Source organism: Talpa europaea, assembly GCF_964194135.1.
Source record: "Talpa europaea genome assembly, chromosome: 4".
In the NCBI taxonomy this organism is placed as follows: Eukaryota; Metazoa; Chordata; class Mammalia; order Eulipotyphla; family Talpidae; genus Talpa; species Talpa europaea.
Genome location: NC_140070.1, coordinates 30043964 through 30059651, shown reverse-complemented (window position 1 = coordinate 30059651; position 15688 = coordinate 30043964). Strand labels below are relative to the sequence as shown.

Sequence of the window (15688 nt, the reverse complement as noted above, 5' to 3'; positions counted from 1 at the left end):
TTTTGGCATTTATAATTTAAACATTACTTTTTAGTTTGTAAAAGTGATACATGATTATTATAAGATGGTTAGACAATAAAGAACACAATAAGGAATAAACTATTTAAAATATCACTCCTGACCCTGCCTCCATAAATTAACCACTTTTAACATTACCTGAATGCTGTTCCAGGCACCATTCCTTGCGTATATACAGATAGAAGGAAAAATTGAATACATCAAGAGATATAATACAAACTCTGTTTTTAATTAAAGAATTACCTTACTTTGTAGAAGAAAATATAAAAATATTTAATAATCTGAAGAAGAAATTGCTGATCTTTAAGTAAGTGTTTCTCAGTGTGTGATACTAATACCAAAGAGATCGCAGCGATTTTGTAAAACAGAAAAGATTAGAATAAGTATATATTTTCTACTACCCATTTTAATTTTAGACTAGATTTACTGAAAAATTACACTAAGAGGAAATCATCGCAATTATATTTTCTCCCTCTCCTTTGTCTTGTCTTCAATTTTTGTTAGGTATTATTTTCACCTTGTCAGGGTTTGCAACTTTTACATTCTGTTTTGTAACCACAGTCCTATTTTTAAATGCATTTGGTGGATTCATTAATGATCTTCTACCAGCAGTTTCTCTATTCCTGCGTTCTTGGTTAGATTTCATGAACAAGAAATATTTTCAGGAAGGGTCATAAGTGCTCAAAAATAGAATGTCTAATTACACTCTTTATAATTCAAGGGTAACTTACCTGAATTTAATATTCTTGAGACACTCTTTCTTCAGGACCTTTTTTGACTTTCTTCTGGCATTTAATAATGCCAGGAAAAAGTTTTAGGACAAACTTTATTTTGTCTCTCCTGAAAATTATTTTCTTGGGCATGAATACCTAAAGAATTCTTTCTTTAGTATTGACTCAAAATAACTTAATCAGGATATGTCTCATTTCAGTGTCTATTGTTCTCTGTCAGATTTTCCTGTAATCAGTTTCCTTTTTGGTTTGGTAGATTCTTCCATTTCAGGGAGTTTTTTTTTTTTTATATATGCATTCTGTTTTTGAGTACTTCTTTTGTATTTTCTGTTTCACAGACAATTATATATTTCACAGGTCACCTCAATTTCTCTATTTTTCTAATGCCTTAGTCTTTCTTTTTAAGATTTATTTATTTATGCATACAAGAACTGGGGTGTAGGCCGAGGTGCAGGAGGTGAGAGGATTCACCAGACAGAGTGGGGAGCAGGAACAGGTGGACTGACTGAAATGCATTGCTGAGGGGACCAGAGGTCTGCTTCGCCATGTGGGTTAGGCACCTGGCCAGAGATGGAACTCGTGCTGCAGTGGCTGCCAATAGCTTGATAGTACTATATCTTTAACCCCTGCGCCATGGAAGACATGGACCAATATTTATTGTCATTATATTTCATTCTTACTGCCATTATAATTATCTCAGCTAATCCTAAAAGTTGTTTGTATTTACACAAATTTAATAAAATAATTTTAGTGAAGCTCAATAGACAAGGACTCAGCAACAGTGTAGAAAGGGGTCAGGTACCACACCTGGGAGCAGGGACTAAGGGAAACAGTTCCACCTCATCAACACAGCCATCTCTGAACTTGGGAGACCAGGGGGAAAAGAAGTCACTATTTTTCTTTAGCCTTCAGTTTTAATGAAAAGAAGTTCACTACTTGATGGATGAGACCAACTTTCTTCTTGCGCTGGCTCCTGAGAGCCATTTTTTAAGAGACGGCAAACATTAAATGAGTGGTATTTCTAAGACTTAGAAGAACTTCATCTCTCAGTGTGGGGGAAAGAAGAACCTGCTCCTCCTGGGAAGCAGATGGATCCTTCAGCACTGGTGCCTGGGCTGCTGGGAGGCCTGTGTGTGCTGTGACTCAGCTGCTCGTGGCCATGACAGGGCTTTTTTTTTTTTAATGAGCATTTTAATTTTATTTTATATATTTTTAACATCATTTTTCATTTTTGCACAGTGTATGCATTTTCATCTTGGTTATAGTCCCCATAAAATTCCCACCACCCTTGTGTTGAGCCTACTCCCTCCTCCCCTCCACCATAGTGTGTTTCTGGTTTATAGTTGCTTGTTGATTTTTACTTTATTATAGTCAGTCTTTTTCCTGGTGCCTTATTTAGGTTTTCTAGACTCCTGCTATGAGTGAGACCATCTGGTATTTTTCTTTTTCTTTCTGACTTATTTCGCTGAGCATGATCCCTTCAAGCTTCATCCATGTTGCTGCAAATTGCATGAGTTTATCTTTTCTGATTGCTGAGTAATATTCCATGGTGTATATGTACCACATCTGCTTGATCCAGTCATCTATTTTTGGGCATTAGGGTTGTTTCCATAGCTTAGCTCTTGTAAACAATGCTGCTATAAACATAGGGGTACAGATGCCCTTTTGAATTAATGTTTCTGTCTCCTTTGGATAAATACCTAGGAGTGGAATTGCTGGGTCATATGGAAGCTCCATCTTTAGCAGGTTGAGAAATCTCCACACAGCTTTCCATAGTGGTTGGACCAGTTCGCACTCCCACCAGTCGTGCAGAAGAGTTCCTTTTTCTCCACACCCTCGCCAACATTTGTTGTTGCTAGTTTTTTTAATATGTGCCATTCTCACTGGTGTAAGATGGTATCTCATGGTAGTTTTGATTTGCATTTCCCTGATGACAAGTGATGTTGAACATTTCTTCATATGCCTGTTGGCCATTTGCATTTCCTCTTTGGAGAAGTTTCTCAAATTTATTCTTTTTTTTTTTTTTCAAATTTATTCTTACATTTGCTTTTCAGCCACTGTGTTTCCCTTGTCTTCCAGGTTTTAAGCTCATTTATTATTTCATTGTGTCATTTATGACAGCAGGAGCAACCTCAGTAGCAAAGCTATAGATTGTCTTTGTGTCTCTCTGAGTCGCCCAGAAAAAAAAATGGATTTTTATGGAAATTTTTTTATGATTTCTAAAAATCCTTTCAGTTTGCACCAAGTTAGCTTTATTTTTATTTTGACTACCTCCAGAAAGACTGAGACTCCTTTTTTCATGTTGCCATGACTCTCCTTAGACTTTGTTGGTTATTTTTATTCTGAAATTCTCCTTTTTTGGTTCTATTGACTCCTTTGTCGTTCCTCTCATGGTGTTTATGATATTTTAGGGCAGTATCAGGGACATCTCTTACTTGAATTTTCTTAAGCAAATTTAAAAATTCTATTTCTGCCTAGAACGTTTGAAATGTTGCTGGACATCTGTTTTTTTTTATTTTATTTTAATCAACGTCTATACAATCTCTGAGATAAAAATGAACCTTGAATGCATGGCTAGGCTGGCTGGTATAATTTGGGGATGTAACAACAGAGAGGCCTCAGGCCACCAAATGTAGGCTTGTGACTGAAAGCAATTCCTGGACTTCTTTGTGTTTCTGAAAAGGAAAACTAATGTCATTTCATCGTATGCTCCCCACCTCTGCCATTCTCTGCTACCTCTCTTGTGACCCTTTCTCTATTCATACAGCAGAGGTGCACCGTGGGTAATTTTATGGTTAATATACTTGAAAAACAGAAATCTGCATTGTTTACTCTATTTGCATAAACACTTACCTTTGGAGGTCTACTAGAAGTTGTTATCTCATTTGAGCCACGTGTTATGTAGAAAATGGTGATTTGGTAAATGATCTCGTTTGATGTTCTGAAACAGGCAACCAAGAAAGTAGGACCCAATTGCTGGCTGATAGTCAGCATTCGCTTTCAGTTCTTATAGCACTGGTCAGACTACTCAAATAGTGGAGTAGAGGAATTGTGTATTACTCCAGCTTGGGAGTGGAGGAAGAGAAAGGACCCACAAAACCAGTAGAAGAAGAATATTACTCTTTAAAGCCTCTGTTCCTCCTTCAGGCTAGCCCCTAGTCTTCATTTCCATTCCCCTTGTCGCTAAACAGTGCTCTTCCTGCTGTCACTGCAGACCACAGGTAGAGTTTGGAGACCGATGGACCATTATGTATTATTTCATTTAAATGGGATGTAATCACTGCCAGTGTAGCTGTTCTCCTCATCCCTAATTTATTTGAGTAAAAACTTGACTTAGAAGAGAAGAATGATGGGAATTCCTTGCATCTACCTTTGAGGGTCTTTTCTCTGCTCCTGTCCCCCTGGGTGGTGCCTACTCACCTGCAAGGACTCTGCTTGGATGCTCTGTCTTCCTTGGTACATCTTCCCCATCACTTATTAAGAATCACCTCGCTCTCCTCTACGTGCTCTTGGCTCATGGAGCCCATGTTATAGGTATCCACCCTGCCTTATAGTATAGCTCTTCAGCTGTCCTTTCCTTCCAATACACCGGAAAATCCCTGAGCCAGGTAGGGTGAGCAGAGGCCCCAGTTTGCTTGGGACTGAGGTGTTTCCTGGAATGTGGACATCCAGAGCTAAAATGTGGTATATCCTGGGCAAACTTGGATGGGCAGTCCCCCTCCAGAAACCATTTGTGATTGTTCTTTTCACATCTTAATGCAATGAAAAGAATACAAAGCCCAATAATATCAAGCCCAACAAAGGTGCTTAATAAACATTGATTATTGATTCTGTTTCCATAGGTTCCCAGCTGGGGTAGAAAAACAGGTTCCCCTAAGCATGAGAATAAGTTTCCTTGCTTTCTCTCACCTGCAATACAGAGCTTTCTGGTCTCCTGTCCCCTCCAGTCTCCAGGAATCCTTAGGGATGTCTCATTTGTTCAGATTCCAGTTCTGCCTCCGCCGACTGCTCAGGCATCAGCCGCAGGCAGCACATCAACTGCTCTGAGAATAGCAAAGTGGTTGGCATTCTCTGATGCCATAGGGCCTGCTGCTGCCCCCACCACTGGCACCACCACCCTGGCTGCACTGCCATATTAATTCCCCCAAAATCCTGGCTTGAGTTCCAGCAGCCTCCATCATTTAGTTTTCTGTAAAGAAAGCCTCTTGGTGTTTCTTGCAACTCCCACTCTCCCTAGGACTCACCCATGAGTCTCGGAACCAGCTGGAGAGCAGAAGACCCCAGCATGTGCATCATTTTCAGTCACGTTTCCCTCTGATGACTCAGGTGTTGTTCTGATTCTTCCTTAAGACAGAGGAAGCAGGTGCAGTTTTGCAACCACTGTCCTAGGTCATGTAGTAAGGTCTGGAGACGTGCCATTACAATTGGGATCACCAGAGTACTCCCGGCGTCCAGTGGGGAGAGGCCAGGGATGCTGCTTGACATCCTGCAAGGCACATGACTGCTTTTCCTGCGATAGGGAAGTGTCAGTAGTGCTGAGGCTGAGAAATCCTGCCTTTGGGTGAGTTCTTAGGCTAAGAGTTCAGCTCTCTTCCAAACAGGCCTGGGGTCAGACTGCAGGAAGTCATGGTGCCCAGTCCTTCCAGTTTGCATTTGGAGTCTTGTTGAGTCTCCTCCCACCCGGCCCTGCAAACCGCTCAGCTTGGTGGTGGAGTCTTGGACAGCAAGACTATGTACATCCCTCATCATGCTACAGTGACCTGGGGGTGAGGCAGACACCAGCTTGGTCTTAGGGAATCCTGGCTGGCCTGCCTAGCTGTCTCTTTGCCCATCTGCTGGGGTATGGACAACTGTCCAGCTTGTCTGCCCATGGTGCACTTGAACAGATCAGTAACAGAACTCACAGAGCAGGCGTTCACTGGGCCCCTTGAGGGAGAGAAACATAGGCATATAAGTAACTGTGATAGGAGTTTTCTGACTGAAAATATATCTTCATTGGTCTCTGTAGTCTGTGTTAAAATATCCTGGGGGAGAAGCAACTGTTTTCTAGGAAAAACTGCCGGAAAAGACATGATCTTTATGACACAGAAACAGAATGTTCAGGCTTTTCCAGATTAAGAATGACCAAGCAGGATTGTGGCACCAAAGCAAAGCAAAGTGTGAAATGGAGCTCCCCCAAAGGTTCTCAGGAAGTTGGTATTCCCCAAGATTCATCCATAAGTTTCCCTACAACACTACATGGTTGTCATGGAGATGTGCTATTGACGCACCCAAGTTAGCTTAAGGGAGCCAGGCAGCATATGTCCAGGTGTAAATAATCACACCCAAACACATCTCTCCAGGTACACAGTCACCCACATATGCACTCTCCAGAGGATGGAGTCTAGTGAGAATTGTTCTGAAAAAGCACAAAAATTTCGAGAGCCTTCAGACAGCAGGCAATGGTATTTCTGTAGTACCATCCTCCTGTTCTCACAGAGTATGTGTTAACTGTGTTTAGTTTTTGCCGCGCACACTAGATGGAGAACTTCTCAAGGGCAGAAATGTCTTCTTCATTTTTAAAGCTCCTTTAAGGGAGTGTGCGGCGCATGGTATGTTTCTGTTTAGTTGCTGCTTTTTGCATAAATGAAGAAAGGAATAAATGAATAAATGGAATAGAATCCTAGAGGTGGACGTCAGAACAAATTCCACTTACCCTTTGTGGGAAGCCTCAGCTGGTGAATGAAGGAGAAAAGTTCAATGTATCTCTGTTCTATTCCTTGAAAACAGGAAGTGCTTTGAATGGATTTTAAAATGTCAGCAAAGATGCTACTAGAAAAATGAGAATTCTTTTTATGCATGCTCAGTGGGTGACCCTCTCCTGATTCTGGGATGGATTTTTTCCAACTGCACACACAATTTTAAAGCACAGTTTTTTGGGCGCTTGGCGCTGTGTCTGTGCTTTTATTCTACCCTGGCACAGGAAGTGAAAACATTATCTGGCAAGTTTGTGAAAAGGGATCTTTTATGCCCAGAGGCTTTTGTTGTGTGTAGGTGGTGATTCAGTCTGCAAGGAAAGGCCGAGAGGAAGCGCTTGGTTTCGAAGTGTGCTGTCATTCTCCAGGCCTGGGTTCCATGTCTCTTGTTGATCTCTAAGTGCTCTGTCATCAGTCTGGGTTCCTGAGACAACACTTATATTTCTTACAAGAAAGAAACAAAATTCTCAGAACTAAGCCTAGAACCAGGGTGAACCCTGCGTGCCTCTTGCCCAGGGTCAATATATTTTCCCTGATATTTTTTCCATCTGGAATTCCCTCCTTCTCTCTAAACCCAGCCCATTGTTCAGGACCCCAGATTCCAGCCCACAGGACTTACTCTGCTTTCTGAATTCTGTCTACTTTTTATTAGTGTCACAAGGTATCTGATTATTTTTGAGTTCATTCTATTTTCAAGGACATGTTTTAGAGGGCAGGAACTGTATCTTCTATTTCTTTGAATTTCTCCCCAGCAATCCCTGCAAGGCAGTCACTCATTTTTTATGCCATTATAAAAGCATTGAATAAATTGGCTTCTGCAATTAGAGCTCAGGAATTTTTGGAAAGTTGTGTTATGGATTGTTGTTTGGGAGTCAAGGAAAGTAGCCCACATGGAGACTAAAAGAACAGATAGAAGGACATACAAAATATCATAAAATATCCCACCAGTAGATATTTTCCATTAACTAGCTTCCAGAGAATTCCTGTTAAAGTTATGCACGTACACATGTACATATGTGCATATTCACACACATAAGGCACATATTCACACATATGTATATATCCATATACATGTATGTCTACACTTGTAGGCATTTACTCACACTTGTATGTACATATGAGACAAACCCTCAGCAGAGGATCTCCCCAGATTAACTAGGGGTCTCTGTGGGGAAGCAGAAGTAGACCAGTGCAGAACCAGAGCTGGCCGGGAAGGGCAGCTGGGCCCCTAGAACTTGTGGTGTCCAGTGTGAGGACAGGCAGAGCCACAGAAAGAGAAATGGGGAGGTGATGACAGTACTTGTGTCTGCCTGCCCTGCCATCCCAAAGGGAGCTGTCATGACGCTGGCTGTGCTGACACTAGGGTCCTCAGTGGAAGAATGGCTTTTCACCCTTGCTCCTTCAGTCTCTAAGACATTTGTGTTTGGCACACACAAGGAAGGTCACTGACAAGAGTCGTCTTACCTTGAACTTTAACTGAACTTTAACTTTCCATCTGTCACATGGCATGGCTGTTTCTATACTTCATTGGTTTCTTACATGAGGACCAAAGTCCTTTTCATGACACTCTGTGGCCCCATGGGCTGAAGCTGTTGGAGATGAACCTATGGCCTCTTGCAGCTGAGTTTTCATTGAGTAGATCTGTACATTAAGTGTCACTGTCCTCTTGGTAAAATAAATGCAAATACAGAGCATTGTGGGGCCAGAAGTGTCTCAGTGTCCTTTTTCCATTCTCCTAGCAGTTCATTTACTTTATTTGCACTTCTTGTTTGGGCCTTGCCTGTTATTATGACTAGAGGACCAGACATACCTGTGTTTTGTTTTCTAGGGAGATGTGCATCCAACAGGATGGGAGAATTCATCTCACTGTTGTTTACTTTGGCAAAGAAGAAATGAATGAGGTCAAAGGAATTCTAGAAAACACTTCCAAGTAAGTACGACGTGGAGCTGTAACGAGGAACCATGGTAACTTGAGTTCACAAGTACAGATTCAAGGCTGGAACTTCTCTTTTTGTTTTGTTTTCCCTAACACTGTGAACAAGCTGGAGATTGATGAGCTGCTGGCCATGTGTAGGGGGAGTTCTGTGCCCCCCTTCCTGGGAGACCACACTGCCTGACACTGGTCCTTATTGTGCTGGGTGTTGACTTTGACAGTTGATATAAACTACCCTGAGTAGCACGGTTGGGGAGCATGGGCTGCTTCAGGCATCCACATGACAGAATGCCAGCACTCTTGGCATTGCAGGTCCAGGGACTTGATGTGGCAGATGGGGCACTGGGGAAAACTCACTGGGCAGTGAGTGCCATCTCGTAAGGCACAGCTCGTAAGGCTAAGAGTGATACCTATGCTGGGTCTCATCCGCTAGCAAATAGGCTCACACTTCCCACCCTTCTGAATGAATGATTCAAATTCATGTCCTTTGTCGGTGGACAGTTTTTAACATCTCTGGAAGTGTTCATCCCTGGACATGGATTTTTTTTTTTTTCAGTTAAGTTTCTTTATCATTCTATTGTGCAGCCATGATTAAGAGCCATTGTCTGAGAAGGTGTTGGCTCACCCGAGGGGCTGCCCAGGAGAATCTTGACTGCAGCCAGCATCCCCATTACAATGTACAGCTAGTTCACCACTGAACAGCACAACTTTGAACTGCACGGGTCCACTTATATGCAATTTTTTTTCAATAAATATGCAGTTGACCCTTGAATCCTGCATAGTCAAAAATACTCAAATGTATTTTCTCTTCCTTATAATTTTCTTAACATTTTCTTTTCTCTAGCTTACTTTGTTCTAAGAATTCTCTTCAGTCTTAGAATATATAGCATATAATATATAAAGATGTATTAATATATATAATATGAAATATGTATTAACAGACTGCTTCTGTAATCAGTAAGACTTCCAGTCAACAGCAGGCATGAATTTTAGACGGTGCAGGGTCAATTCCCCTAACCCCTACATTGTTCAGGGGTTAACTATATTTCTAAGCAGCTGACCAGGTACCTCTCCTCTGCAGCCAGGATTGGGAACCCCCATCCCGTGGGGCATATCACCTTCCCAGATCAACAAAGGTTGGCCAAATATTTGTTAGGAGAAGCATATGATCAAAGTTACACAAGTCTCATGGATAAATGAAGACCAGTGTAAACATTGTTTTGGGAAATAGACTCTAATGACTAGGTCTCTTATTAAGGCCTTCTATTCCTTCAAACCCCCTCCATCAGAAGGTTGCTTAGTGAACAAAGAATAAATAGTATCTGGCCAAGAAAAATCAAATCATTTGAACAGTTAAAAAGGTTTACTCAAAATTTTGGAAAATTTAGAACTGTCCTCCTCACCTCCCTTCTTTCCTCATCACCTGCCACCCTTTTCTGCACCTCCTTTTCCTTTGGAGTGAGAAAAACTCACTTCCTGAGTCAGTGGAGCCATTTTCCTCATGGCCATCCCCCTAACCCCCCACCCCCACTGTTCCCACCCTGGTCCACCTTCTAACCATCACCTCTGCCACCACCTCAGTTCCAATCAATTGATTTTTGCTGCATGTCAATACTTATTAACAAAGAATTTATAATTTGGAGCATTTGACCCCCTTTAATAAAAGTATAAATAACAAAAGTTTGGGGAGGAGATTTCCTGCTTTCCTCCTGGCAGGATAAAGTGCTGATTATGAAAAAGTAGCTAGGAATATGTTTAGTTTTAAATTCTTTATTCAAATGTCTCCAGTAAGTAGAACACATAATCAATGTCAGTCTTTAGAGCAGTTAGATTTAAAATTTCAAATTATACATTGAAGGTAATACTGGTTTCTACTTAAAATTTGTTGGTTTGTTTTTTTTTTTAAATAAATGGCTATTGTGGGAATTATCACATTAAGAGAATTTCCTAGTGATGATGGGAAGAAGCCTGTATTAGAGTAAATCATATTAGACAGCAAGATCCTTTATCATTTTTAATTCAACGATTCTGGGAAATGTAGTCAATTAGAGAAATTAAATCTCCGGTGGAAACAGTAGCTTTCTCGGGTCATTATAACCTCTGTTAGAATGATGATAATTTGAAGAGTACCGTGAACCAGACTTACTATATAAAAGAAAGAAATTGAGTGAGAAACTCAAGCGCTTTCTCAGTTAATAATATAATTTGAGAAGAAATAATCGTGAGTAACCATGCGGCCTTTGGAATCGTATACTACAATTCACAATTAGAACTTATGTAGTGTAGAATATAGTGCCCTCATTCCGCCATGAAAAATGCTGGGCCCTTGCTAGGCATTTCTTTGTATGGGTAAATTAAATTGCAGCTTATTTTTCAGTTACTTACATGTTTGTCATCCTCTTAAAAGCTTGGATTTGTGTCTGTCCTTGGGAATCCATTAGTTGGACCCACTTTCTGATGTGGAGGTGGACTTAGAATGTATAGAGGGAACCGCCCAAGGGAAGAGGCACACAGGACAGCACCCTCCAGCAGTGCTCAGTCTGAGATGTCTTAGTGTTCTCCATTGATGAGGCTTTCAATCCACCCGGTGTCTGTTGCTCACCCACTGTGTCCTGTGTGTGCCACTTACCGCACAGTGGCAGATAATCTCTGAAGACAGAAAAAAAGAAAGCAAGGCAGTCCCTGTCCTCCAAGGATTAGGCCTTTGTGTGCATGTCTGTACAAACAGAGACACAGTGGGCACTGGGACATGAGGACAGAGGCAGAATGGGCAGAAATCTTGGGAGCCCACAGAGGGACTCAGCTTACAGCAAGGCATGGGAGGCAGGGACACTGGACGTGGGTGAAGACTGAATGGGATATTCATTGGAGTGGAGAAAGAAAGTGCATTATGGGGAGGCCCCCTTAGCAGAGACCCGGCTATGTCCACACCATCAGTGACCATATTCAGCCCAGTGACTGTGTGTATGTGGGATGGAGAGAGGACCAAATGGGGTCCAGCCTGTGCATCTCCATGGTCTGCATTTTGGGCCTGTGGCCTGGCCATGTTGTGCACACCCCAAACCCACAATGGTCAGACCCATGGAGACACATGAGTGTTTTGCACTGAAACGTGTCCTTGCTTTTACATGGCCTCACTTCTCTTCACACACTACTTTATACATTGTTGAGCAGGGGCTGCTCTGGCCCAAGAAGCAGCATTTCTGTGTAAAGATACAGGGCTTGTGGCGGGAAGGGACCCAGCTTTCTTGCAGAAGCCACTTTCTCTCCACACTGTTGTCGCCTCTGTTCTGGAGCAGGTGCTGGTGAATTGGAGATGAGGGGAGGCCAGCCTGCCCCCAGGCCCTTGGCTTGACAATGTAGTCTCTCTCTTTTGGAGAAGAGGGACAGGGAGATTGCTCTGATTCTTTCTCTAATGTTTCCAACTCAGCCCTCCTTCATAGCAGAGAATGCTTGTTTATAATCAGCGGTCCTTTCTGAGGGCAAGAGGGGAAAAGGTGGGGTTTCTCCGCCCGGAAGTGCTAGGTGCCGTTATCGATCTGCAGCGGACTCCTAGCTGAACGCGTTGATCTGACCCACATGAGGAACCAAAGATGGGTGATAAAGTTAGTCCTGGGTCTCTTCCAGCCTATGACTGGCTGACGATGCTTCCTAGGCCAGTGATGACTGTCCCCGCTGGCCTGTGTGTGCACGTGTGGCCTGCTCCCTAACCAGGTCTTCGAGTTAGGTCATCGCTGGGCATGCGGCCAGCCCGGCAGTAACGGTGCGGGTCTCCTTCAGGCAGAGCGGTGGGGCAGGGTTCCGTGTCGGGGAGAAGGGAAGGACATGCGCTGGCCCTCCTGGGGCAGAGGGGCTGCTCTGTGGAAAGAGCTGGGTGCTGGCTTCTCCAGCTTTCTTCCCAGCCTGCAGACACGATTGAGTGAGTTTGACATGCAGATCCAGCTTGGGTAGCGCCACCAATAGAGCATGAATTGCCTTATCCTTGGATGAAGAGAAAAGGAAGCAGATTGCCTTTTCCATTACACCATATGGAGAGACCTCAGCATCCGTTTTCTTGAAGTCTCTCTCCAGAGGAAACATATTGAAGCATAGATTAAGACTTTCTGTTTTTTTTTTTTTTTCATTGAGGTATTACTGGTTTACAACGCAGTATAGGATTCAGAAATACAGGATCCCACCTCTTCAGGTATATGCTACATCTCTACACCCACCACCACGTCACCCGTAGCCTCCACCATGTTCCGTTGGGCCCTATTCTCCCTTTCCTCTCTGACACCCCCCACCCCAGCACCGGTAGCCTCAGTTTTAGAGTCACAGTTCTAGGGGTTGATTTTGGTTTGGTGTTGTGTGACTGTTTTGTTTCCTATATTCTGCATACAAGTGAAACTATCTAGTATTTATCTTTCTGCATCTGGTTTATTTTGCTTAGCATAATTCCCTCCAGTCCTATCTATGTTATCACAAATAGCAAGATTTCATCTTTGTGTGTGTGTGTGTGTGTGTATACACATAGCTGAGTAGTATTCCATTGTGTACATATATCACATCTTCCTAATCCTCTCATCTGCCCTTGGGCACTAAGGCTATTTCCATAACTTGGTTATTGTAAATGTGCTGTATTGAACATAGGAGTGCATAGAAGTGCTTTTGCATTCTTCTGTAGCTACCTAGGAGTGGGATTGCTGGATAATATGGGAGATATATTTTTATTTTTTGAGAAGCCTTCATGCTATTTTCTGTAAGGACTGGACCAGTCTACATTCCCACCAATAGTGTACAAAGACAAAGGTTCCTCTTTCTCTACATCCTTGTTAACATTTGTTGTTTCTGGACTTTTTTATGTGGGCCATTCTCACAAGTGTCAGATGGTATCTCTTTATGGTTTTGATTTGCATTTCCTTGATGATAAATGACAGTGAGCATTTTTTCATGTCCCTTCGGCCATCTGTGTGTCTTCTTTGCAGAAGTTCTTATTTAGCTTTTCTGCCCACTTTTTGATTGGGTAAGACCTTTTAAAAAGTTCCTCTAAATTAAGTTCATCTCCAGCACTAGTAACAATGATTCTCCCACCCTTTGTCCATGACTGTGACAGACACACAAGCCCTGCCTCTCTCTCTCCCACCCTGTCAGGCAAAGCGGGAAACAGAATTTATTAGCAGCAGCTCAATCCAAGATGTGGGGACTGTTTGAACAGCACTAAGATGAACTTATGTACAGTAAAGGTATAGATCTTCCCCAACTCACAATGGGTGACATCCCAATAAGCTCATACTGAAAATATTGTGAGTCAAGAATGCATTTAATACCCATAACCTATTAAACATTACAACTTAGCCTAGCTTACCTTGCACATGCTCAGAATACTTACATTCTCATACCGTGAGAGAAAACCATCTAAGACCACGGTCTGTTTTATCATAAAGTGTTGAATATCTCAGACACAGTTGGGGGTTTTGTGGACATGATGGAATGCAAAACATAATATCCAAAAGATGCTGGTAACCCAGCACCCTGTAGGGTATTGATTGTTCATGCTGGTGACTATGTGGCTCACTTGGAGCTGCTGCTGCTGCCACTGACCAGTGTCATAAGAATATATCACTTTGAACATTGCTGGTCTGGGAAAAGATCAAAATTACAAGCGCCATCTCTACTGAATATGCATTGCTTTCACAGTAAAATAAAAAAAATCTTAAGTTGGACCATCATAAGTCAGGGTTTGTCATCTGCAGACCGAGATACCACTCTCCTGTCTAAATTTGTAGAGTTCATCTATCATGTTCTTAACAATTAATTACCTCTAGGTTTGTCATATTTAAAAAAAAATTTTTAAGAGTTGTTTATTTATGCATACAAGAACTAGGGTATAGGCCAGAGGTGCAGGGGGTGAGAGGATTCACCAGTCAGAATGGGGAGCAGAACAGGCAGATCCACTGAGATACAGTGCTGAGGGGAGCAGCGGGTGAGACAGGAGAGGTCTGCTGTGCCATGTGGGTTGCTTCCTGGCTGGCCGGGGATCGAACTCTTGCTGCAGAGGCTGCGGATCGCTTCAAAGTGCTGTACTTAACCCATTGGGCCACCAGGAAGGCCCTAGTCTTGTCATATTTTTAATGCTATTACCTCACTTTCTTATGCCTTTGTGTTTTCTTAGCTTGTATTCAAGCATTCAACATAACTTGATTTTTGTAAGTATTTGGTATCTCTACCCAGATAGATTATCTGGTTTTCAAGGAAGAAAATCCAGCCATTTCTTTAATACAGAATATCCAGAAACTGCATTCCTCTTCCCTTAGCAAAAGTTGCTTGCTGGTATCCAAATGCCAAGTATTTTTTTAAATATTTATTTATTTATAAATACAAGAACTGGGGTGCAAGCCAGAGGTGTGGGGGGTGAGAGGACCCACCAGAGAGAGTGGGAAACAGAACAGGCAGATCCACCGAAATACACTGCTGAGGGGAGCAGCAGGCAAGCCAGGAGAGGTCTGCTGCACCATGTGGGTTTCTGTTTGGCCAGCTGGGGGTCGAACTCAAGCAGCAGTGGCTGGCAACAGCCTGAGAGAGCTGTCTGCAGCCCCTGCGCCACCAAGGAGGCCCAGATGCCAAGTATTTTTGTATTTGAGCCCTCTGATGATAGATCCTGGAAAATCTTTTAGAGGAGGTACCTAAATTATGAGTTGGATATAGCCTGGATAAGGAAGGCCTTGCTCATTCATTGTTTCAGCATGTCAGCCCCTCCTGCTCTGCAGATTAGCTAACAGATATCCCTGTATGCTGGGAGGGCCCCTAGGAGTATAAGACTTGAGACAAAAAAAGAAAAAGACCTGCTCCTGGATGTGAGATTATGTGCACAGGATGATGGACAAGTCCTGTGACATCCAACTAAAGACTCTTTTAGATGAGCAGGTAAAATCCAGGCAGCTCTCAGGGTGATACTTTCTTAAAATTGGATCTGATGGTGCAGGGAGAAGTGGGTTGAGGTCAACTTACGGAAATGGTTTGTAGAATCCTCTAGGAGATAAGAGCTTGACTGTTAAGACCTCCCTTCACCCGAACATCTTTAGAGCTAGGAGGCAACACTCACCTTAGGAGGGCCACCCATGGAAGGGAGGGGTCAGAACAGGTGGGAGAGCACTGTGGACTTTGGTGGAAGACTGTGGTGCTTTGGTGGTGGAAGAGCTACACCCGAGGGGAGAAATTCTATATTGTCAAAAAATTAACAAGGATGTAAAACAGTAGAAATTCATTAAAAAGAATACATAAGGCCATCACCT

General features: G+C 42.6%; 1 protein-coding gene across 1 annotated transcript in view; it reads left to right on the top strand.

Moving 5' to 3' along the window:
* The window catches only part of CSGALNACT1 (chondroitin sulfate N-acetylgalactosaminyltransferase 1), a gene marked incomplete at both ends in the record, with an annotated part of 78782 nt that overhangs the window by 46935 nt on the left and 16159 nt on the right, over positions 1–15688 (top strand). Inside the window, one exon of the mRNA XM_084231692.1 lies at positions 8313–8414. Within this exon, the coding sequence (XP_084087818.1) occupies positions 8313–8414 (102 nt within the window). The remainder of the gene's footprint in view (positions 1–8312; positions 8415–15688) is intronic.